Source organism: Quercus lobata, chromosome 2 (assembly GCF_001633185.2).
Source record: "Quercus lobata isolate SW786 chromosome 2, ValleyOak3.0 Primary Assembly, whole genome shotgun sequence".
NCBI classification, from domain to species: domain Eukaryota; kingdom Viridiplantae; phylum Streptophyta; class Magnoliopsida; order Fagales; family Fagaceae; genus Quercus; species Quercus lobata.
The window spans coordinates 14175556-14185259 of NC_044905.1; the positions used below are offsets into that span (position 1 = coordinate 14175556).

The window sequence follows — 9704 nt, forward strand, 5'->3', positions numbered from 1 at the left end:
GGATTCCCTATATCTTTTCCTTTAAGAGTATTTGCTATCTTAAGCCCAAAAGGGAATGGGCCACCAACTGACGTGTGATGGGCTTGGTGATTAGACACATTCCTAAGGCCTTGTAAAACATTATCCAATTAGGCCCCATTAATCACTTTAGGCGTTGAAAGCTTCCTTTTAGCCACCCTCAAGACTTCATTGTTATGCTCAGCTATCACTGGCCCATCAACGATCCTAGGCGTAATCCCAGCCATCCCCTACACCTGATGAGATGGTACAAATTTCAAAAGGGAGGACGTTCCACTACTTCTGAAATTTCTTGTTTTCTTGCGAGCAACCACCACCCATGGACCGTACACCCCTTCAAACGCCTCTTCATGCTCTGTATTCAGCACGCTCCCTGTAGGACCCCCCTTGTCTTCCCCCATGTCAGCAACATGCAAGCTGCATGAGCCTGCTGCCACCTCACCTTCTACCTTCATCCCCGATGTCTTTGGAGGTATGTCTCGCCGGATGGTATACGGATAGTTTTCCCTTTGGTGACCCACTCTCCCACAATCAAAGCATAGCCTATGAATCCCTTCATATGAAACTGATTGTTCAAATTTCCCAATAAAAATACCTGTTACGAGCGGCTTAGTAACATCTATTTGCACACACAGTCTCGCAAACCTTCCACGAGTTTCAGACGCGGTATGTGTGTCAATTCTCAAAACAGTACCAATGGACTTTCCAATCTGCACAAGGGCCACCTCATTGTAATATTCAATAGGTAACTCATTTAGCCTAATCCATACAGCTATGGATGAAACATTTGCCGTCGCCAGTCGAAAGTTAGGCTCCCAAGGTCTTATGGAGAGAAAATGCTCATCAATGAACCATGGCCCTTTCTTGAGAATGGCATCATAATCTTCTCTCAGTGAGAATCGGGTAAGGAAAAAGCCATGTCCCAAGTCTACACATTCCAGCCTTCCAGCTGGTTTCCAAAGTGATAATAGCCTATTGTGAAGAAAGGTAAAACCCACTGAACGGCCAAACACCTTAACTATGAGAGCACAACCCCATGGCCTTCGGATTTGCCGTTTAAATTCCTTTGAAAACTTTACCGCAGCAAGCCCTTCTCGCAAAGTTTCCACCTCTCCTTCGTCTAAATCTGATTCATCTTCCATACTATCCACAAGGTTAAAAGCTTGAGAAAAAACACCAGGAATCTCCCCTAGAAGCTTATCTTTAAAAGAGGTAGCCCGGCTCCAAGGACCATAGCTATGGTTAGGAGACGATGGCATTGAGTCTGATCCTTCACCGTAACCTGCGTGTTTGACGTTTTTCACTTTCTTGTTACTGCACATGAGCTTTGCTTGTTCTTCTCGAGAGAGAGCGAGAGAGTCAGTCATGTCTCTCTTTCTCCAACCAATCATTTTCTTCTTTTATTTTTAACTCATATTTTCCCATCTTCTTTTCTATAAATTTGCTTTTGCTTCATCTGCACTTCTCTCCTATTCATTCCATGTTTTGCATGTCCCCAACAACAAAGGTGATTACTGTGACTCTCACTCTCCCCCTCTTTGATTTCCTACCATGTCTATGTATTTGGATTTCAGCCCATTGAATATTCGTTGCGCTTCATGCTGAGATTTCTGAAATCCTAGTGAGTTGGAACTTAGAACTATATGTGATAACCACTAGCCACGGGCCAATTGTGGGTTTAAGTTCCCTAGGCCATGGGCCTATTGTAGCCCCCTATTTTTGATAGTAGGCTAAAGCATTTTAACTTGTCCAGCCTGATTCCTCTTCATTGTGTTTATTACTTTATCCTTGATTCCATTTTGTGTTGGGCCTAATAAGGGCTTAATGGAAAATGACAGTGGCGGCCGCATAGCTATCAAGGTCAAGTTAAGATGAATTGTTCTTCATAACTAATATGTTAAGGATTTTTTTTTTTTTTTTTTTTTTAAGATGTGTTAAGGTTTTTGTGAATAAGTGGTTTAAGGGATTAAGTTAAGACGATGGTAAATTGGTAATGCTTTATTATTCAAAATCCTAAAAGCATTATATTTTTGAGAAAGTTTCTGTGTTCAATGCAACAATATCTAATAATATTTTCACAAAAATATTGTTTTAGTTATGGTGGGCTGGGTGTAATATTTTTTTTTTATTTGTGGTGGGCTGAAATCTTAACTTGTTATAAAAATATTGTGAGGTTATAATGTGACTATAAATGAATTCTATCTTCTTAGGGTGCCTTTTCTATGAGTTCCAGTTAGTTCAACTGATAAAATCTCTGATAGTTGAATAAGAGATCTGAGATTCAATCTCCGCCTACGTCAAAAATTGATTGATGTCTTAGTCTGATAATAAAGAGTTATCATCAAAAGCAAACGTCATAAATTGAAACTTTTTCAAAATAAAGGTGCATATTCTAATACACATTCATGGCAAGGAATAATTCTTCAACAAAAAAAAGGTTGGAACTGGAAAGAGTCAAGGGACACTTTGATATCATTATATTTATTATCCTTAACATCACTTGGTGGATAAATTATTACACCAATAATAACAAGTCTTTGAAACTTTCTTAGAGAAAAAATGACTCTTTTTTAATAGCAAATTCTAAATATTACTCACGTGTTCTTAACATATTGAAATACCAAGTATTTTATTTGTAACACTTACCTACCTTGTGGCTTATTTTATGAAACATTTACCTCCCTCTTTCTTTTATCATTTTAATCAAGTAATTTAAGATACTTGAACAATCGATTTCTTTTTTTATTTTTTTATTTTTTATCTTTCCAAACGAAAAAGGAAAAAATCTTTCATTACGATTTGGATTATGGCCTTCTCTTTCTCATTTTTTATTTTTTATTTGTAGCCTTTACTTTTTTTCATTTCCTAAAGGCAAACCCTGTATAACATAACTAAAAATGACCCAAAAAAAGAAAAGAAATTTATTAATATATTATTCTATTAATTTCTAATTGCTCTAACTATTTAGAATTATTTTGTTTTATGAAGTATTTCCACTAATTTTAATGAAATTTGATGATGTGGCAATCAAAAACACCCATTTGGAAAGTTTATATATATATATATATATATATATATATATATATAAGATAGAATTTCTCTAGCCTAATCTAAGTGTATATGTGTGTGAAACTCCCTCTTGAAGACTTAAACCCTGGCCTTTGCGCCCCACATCCCATAAGTATTTATACTTGTAGAGTGACCATCGTACCAAGGGTGCACGGTGGTCATTCAGAAAGAATTAAAGAAAAATATTGTTCTGCCTTAAAGCTTACATCTTATAAGTATACACAAACCCAAATGGGGATTGACAAAGAATGTTAGAGAAAGAACAAAAAAAAAATGAGGGAAGTATGATATTTTTATTGAATGCTTTCTCCGTATGTGATGTTGTCTCTTATCACATGTTTAAATATTATTGAAATTATCATAAATGTCTCGTGAAGCAAATCACAAGTGAGGTAAATGCATTTTTCTATATATATATATATATATATATATATACACACACACATAAAAGGATAATGCATCATAAGACATACAACAAATGAATATTACTATGTCGTGTGTGTTCTAATAAGTATTACTTTTTACTCAAAAAAAAAAAAAAATGAGGGAAGTATTGCAAAATAAACTACACGTTAGTTTTATGTTTTAACTTTTAAGGATATACCACATAGGGGGGAGAGAGAGAGAGAATAATTAATGGCTGAAAAGTTAAAAAAAATTAACTTTTTAATCTCATTCTCTTTGGATTAGAAAATTTTTTAACATTTTTTTGGGTAATCTTTTCGACTTTTACATTTCACACCAGTACAAGAATTGCATGGTGCAATAATTGTAATGAATCCAAATCCCTAATTACGCACCTATTTCTACACCCAAATCCACACCTTACTTATGGTAACACTTGATTGGATTTTAACATCTTCAAGTACATGTGTTGGACACCTGTGAAAGTGCTGAAATCCAATTAATAGTTGACATATAAGCAGTACGTTTTATTTGTTTTGGCACTAATGTTTTATGGAAAATGAGTTATTTTCCAAAAAAGTATTTTCTATAAAACTATATTAGTTTTCTTTATTTAGTAGCAACCATAAATAAGTTGACAAATAATCTTTTAACTTTCCTTATTTAGCTTATTGTAAGATAGAGGTGTTTTTTTTTTTTAAAAAAAAATAGTAAAAAAAAAACTCTAAAAATAAGTCGTACTTTTTCTGTTAATCAAAAATAGTTTTTCTTTAACTAGTTTTTTTTTATACTACCAAATACTCGAAAGCGCAAAAAGCCATCTTCTCACAAGGTTTTCCAACGAAACAATTTTTTTTTTTTTCAATAGAAAAAAAAAAAAAAAGGTTAATATTAAGAGAAGTGTTACATTCACAACATTTTCACAACAAATCATAGGTGGTTAGTTGTTATTGGTTCAAATTTGAACCTAACATTAAGATTATTTTTTTGCCCCAACAACAACAATTAGTAACAACCTGCCACTTTAGATTTGTTGTAAAAAAGTTGTCGGCATATCATTCTAATACTAATATTTATACTATCTGTAAGAGAATTCCCCTCTTTGAATTGGACATTAATGAGGTTCAAAAATACCCTCATTAATGAAGGGTAATTTCTCTTTGAAATAGGGTCATAAATGTCAAATAACAAATTTCATTTTGAACTAAAAAAGAAAACTCCTAAAATTTAGGATTTTTTTTTCTTCATGTTCATCTTTTTATTCCCTCCACCAAAAACTGATTAGTGTCTTGGTTTGATAATAAAGAGCTATTATCAAAAGTTGTCGGCATATCATTCTAATACTAATATTTATACTATCTGTAAGAGAATTCCCCTCTTTGAATTGGACATTAATGAGGTTCAAAAATACCCTCATTAATGAAGGGTAATTTCTCTTAGAAATAGGGTCATAAATGTCAAATAACAAATTTCATTTTGAACTAAAAAAGAAAACTCCTAAAATTTAGGACTTTTTTGTCTTCATGTTCATCTTTTTATTCCCTCCACCAAAAACTGATTGATGTCTTGGTTTGATAATAAAGAGCTATTATCAAAAGCGGACGTCATAGGTTGAAATTCTTTCAAGAAAAATTCCCTAAATAATTTAGCATTTTTTTTCAATTCATTTTCATTCGAATAAAAGTAAAACACCCCCAATTTTTAAAAAAATAAAAAACTAAGAGAACACCTAAAATTTAGCCTTCTTTCCCTTCACCTTCATGTTGTTTTTCCTACCGAAACTTTTCTCTATATTATAAATTTATAATACCACTTTCAAACACACGTTTAAAAAAGAAACTACAGTTACTGCTTATCTCTAAATTTTATAATTTTTATTTTTTGAAAAATAAAAAAACATATTTTCAAATTATAATAAATGCAAATTATTAACCTTTAGAGACTAGTAATCTTAGCCTTTGTCTGAGAGAAGGGAGTGAAATGGAAAGGAATGAAAAAATAATAATTTTAGAATAGGGGAAATTACAGTAAACCCACCTGTTGTTAGGCCCGTTTTCTCTTTGCGTGGTTTTAAACTTAACACTTTGCCCACCTAAGATAACTTTCATTAGGGCTCTGTTACCCACCTCTACCTTTGCTGTTGGAAAAACATATTTGTAGGGAAAAACAAACATAACAAACATAAAAAAGTTAGGGTTTTTGATTGCTTAAGAACTTCTATGAGAACAAAGTGAAGGAATAGATCTATATCAATATCAACAATCTCATAACAACTCAAAATTTTAAAACCAATTTTTACAACAATATCAACAATCTCAAAACAACTAGCAACATTATTAACAAAGGATATTAGCAATGTCGGAACAAAATGCTCTAAATGATTAGGAAATGCCAAAACTTCTTAGAAGAAATTCAAGTCATCACTCATACTCAAAATCTCTTGGTGTGGCTGATGCAGTGAGTGTGCAGGAAACAACACCAACAGAAACCACTACTTCTGCCTCAGCACTAACCAAATTGCCTCTAGAAGTCTCACTTCTTCGCCTGGCTCATCTTAACAAGCCAGAGATCCCGGTTTTACTTCTAGGCACAATAGCTGCTGTGGCCAATGGATTAATTTTACCTGTTTACGAGATACTATTGTCCTATTACTCCCATATAATAAAAACTTTCTATGAGTCAAAAGAAAAACTCCGCAAGGATTCAAAATTTTGGGCATTAGCTTTTGCTGCTCTTGGTGTGGCATCTCTATTGGCTAAACCATCAATGTCATATTTATTTCTGTAGTTGGGTGTAAGTTAGTAAGAAGGATCCGGTCAACGTGCTTTGAGAGAGTAGTTTATATGGACGTAAGTTGGTTTGATGAAACTAAGCATTCAAGTGGTGCACTTGGTGCAAGACTCTCTGCAGATGCAACTTCTATACGAGGGGTGGTTAGAGATGCACTTGCTTTGCTTGTTCAAAATATTGTAGATTGACAACCACAAGAGATCAGCGAAGATTGACAACCACAAAGATCAGCGAAGATTGGAGTCAGAGATTTGATTTGGGAGATTGGCGGAGATTGAATCTCGGAGATAGATAAAGATCGGATTTAGGGGATTGACGCAGATCAGAGTGGTGGATTTGCTTCTCTATCTCTCTAGAATTTGGAGAGAATCTTATTAGTCTCTCTCTTGGCTGACGTGATTTTCTGAGTAGTTTACTTGATAAGCTATTCCTCCACTTTGTTCTCGTAGAAGTTCTTAAGCCATTAGAAAACCTAACTTTTTTATTTTTGTTATGTTTGTTTTTCTCTAAAAATATGTTTTTCTAACGGTAAAGGGAGAGGTGGGTAACGGAGCCCTAACAGAAGTTATCTCAGGTGGGCAAAATGTTAAGTTTTAAACTACGGGTAGACAAAGTGAAAACAGGCCTAACTACAGGTAGGTTTATTGTAATTTTCCCTTTAGAACATTCTTCCATTTCCTTGTTTGGAAGTTTTAATGAAGGAAATGAAAAGTTTTTTCTTGTTTAAGAGTTTAAGTGAAAGAGAATAGAATAGGTAGGATAGAATACTCATTCTTCTCTAATCCCTTAAAATCTCAAAATTTTAATATCCTAAAATTGAGAGGATTGAGAGTGAATGAAATTAAATTTAATGACTTTTTTACTAAAACTCCCAAAAATACACCTATATATTCAACATTTTTATTTTAAAATAAAGGTCTAATAGTAATATTGTTATAAAATAATTTCATTACATTCCCTCTATGTTACTTTCAAATAATATTACTTATATTTCATTCATTTTTCATTTATTTATTTTATAACATCTAATCAATATTATTTAATTTCATTCTCTTCTATTGTTTTCTCTTATTTAAATACGTCCTTTTTCCCAAAAAAATAAATAATTAATTAATAATAATAAGTATTAAAACAAATGTAAATGGAAGGTAAGGTCGTACATGTAAGAACCAGATACACTGAACACGTCAGGAGAAAATCCAGCAATAAATGGAATATACACGTTAGAGGAATCCAATCCAACTTACTATTCAAATTTCAAAACAATTTCAGACCGTCGGATCAAGAATATGACCGTTGTAGATAGCTCCTCTTTTATCGGCGCAAATTCAAAACAAGATCTGTCTCCCAATAAAAACAGAAAAACACGCTCCCAAGTCAAAAGCTAAAGAAAGCAGTCTCTCTGTCATCATTTCCTTTCATCTCTCTCTCTGTGTTTGTGCTTGCAGTTTGCTTTTTTAAACTCCATTGATCTATGTATTCTGTATCGAAAATGAAGTTCGATCGCAAGCCTCCGCTCGCTAAATCCCCAACCCGGCTTCGACCTCGCCGTGCTTTTCGCTCGAACTCAACCCCTGTGCCTATGCAAACTCCTCCAGGTGGGTCTGTCTGTACAAACACGCATCAAGATCTCTGTCTCTCTGTCTCTCTCTTATAACTTTGTTATGTATTATTTCTATTCATTGTTACAGGCTCTTTGACAAAATCTGAGAAACCGGGCCGCAGATGGGACATGGAGGAATCGGAACTTCGACCCGAGTACCGTTCCATTTCGTGCGAGTTACGTGCTTTGGCAAGGATGGTCAGCGATGAATTTGGCAAAGGAGATTCGGACAACACTAATGGTGGGGTGTCCAATTCTGTGTGTCCAGACTCAAGCACTTTGTTTGAGAGGGGTCGGTTTTACGAGGAGTATTCTGCTAGAAGGAATGAGAGGCTGAGGAGGAAGAAGAGTGAGGCAAGGGATGAGAGGAAGAGTTTTTACAATCTGGGTGTCAATGTGGAATCTGCCAAAAGGGGTAGCACTTCTAAGAAGATTCAGAGTCTGAGGAGATCGGTTTCCGCGGCTTACTCGGTGGAGAAGAGCGAGATTGTGGCTCCGACTCCGAGGTATATGCTGAGAAGCATGAGCAAGGAGAATAAGAAACCCCCTCTGGCTACGACTTACGGGAAATCTGTGATTGGTTCTGAGAGAAAAGTTGGGGCTCGAAGGGTTCTGAGAGACTGAGAATTTCAGTTTCAGACTTTAAAGGAAACAGAAACTGTGTGTTTTCTTTTTTCTTTTTCTTTGTGCGGTTTTAAAATTTTAATATGTTTTCTCTGTTATGATGGATTTTTTTGAGCAAATGTTTGGTGGTATAAGGATTTGCATTATCTGTCTTGAATGACTGAGGTTTCAATTGACAAAGAAACCTAGTTATTCAGATGTATATATGGATGCAATCGGATCTTATATTTTGGTCTCCCTGTAGTATCATATTCTCTGCTTGAGCCCCAAACCGTTGGATTTAATGACAATTGCTAACATTATTTGTGGAAATTGTAGTGTATCGAAAAAATGTTTGATCGTGTCTCCATACATGTTTGCTTGGTTTCTTTTACTTCAGAAAAAGGCAGAATTTGATAAGTTATTGTTGTCAAAATTGTCTTTTCAAGGTAACATTTTAGGAACAGGCTTGGGTTCCGTTGTGATTTGGAAACCACGATTCTATACATCGAATACAGAAAGTGCTACTGATGTTTTATGTTCTTATGTATCTTAGCTGACACTTATCGTTTGACATAATTAGTTTGGGGAGATAATCTCACTAATTTTATGGACTTGATCAGAACCTTCAGTGGATTAATTGCATTTTAGTGATGTTGATTGACGATTTTGTTAATTACACCTCATATGTGTGCAAATCTATTGACTACCCATTTATCACGAATCCACAAACCCACAGCACTCAGAACATTGATTTTCTCATCTTTAAAGAGTTACTGTTAATGTGGCTTTTACCAAATTCTATCTTCTCCATCATAAGCCCACTCAGAAGTCAGAACCCTCTCTCTTCGAAAAAGCATGGCACTTTCAAGTTTCAACCGTCCTAGGAAAATTATGACGCCCTTGAAATTTGGAAAAATATCAGAGCGGTTTTTAAGGGACCAATAAGGTGTCCGACTTAATTTTGTGACCATAAAGCCCAAATCGCTACCAGAAAACCACAATATTTTTAAGAAAGAAGAAATTAGAAACTCTAACATGCGCCAGTAGTATAATAGTTGTTAATTCAAAGCATAGAAATATAAAAGATTACAGACTTGTCCACAAAGTGAAATAAAGTTGATTTCTGAGTTGTCATTCGTCATTTTATGTTGTGACCAACAGATATTCTAACATATACAACTTAAGTATATGGAAACTTGGAAAAACACAAAAC

The 9704-nt window shown here is 34.5% G+C and overlaps 1 protein-coding gene across 1 annotated transcript; it reads left to right on the forward strand.

Annotated features, from left to right (window-relative positions):
- The first annotated feature begins 7614 nt into the window (after positions 1-7614).
- LOC115977767 lies at positions 7615-8821 on the forward strand. Its single transcript, XM_031099786.1, has 2 exons — positions 7615-7880; positions 7974-8821. The coding sequence occupies exons 1-2, from the start codon at positions 7757-7759 to the stop codon at positions 8507-8509; spliced, it is 660 nt and encodes a 219-aa protein (XP_030955646.1). The 5' UTR covers positions 7615-7756; the 3' UTR covers positions 8510-8821.
- The last annotated feature ends 883 nt before the right edge of the window (positions 8822-9704 follow it).

Coding starts and splice junctions, on each gene's coding strand:
- LOC115977767 (XM_031099786.1), top strand. CDS start 7,757: ATGTATTCTGTATCGAAAATGAAGTTCGATCGCAAGCCTCCGCTCGCT. Junction 7,881..7,973: donor GCCTATGCAAACTCCTCCAG/GTGGGTCTGTCT, acceptor TCATTGTTACAG/GCTCTTTGACAAAATCTGAG.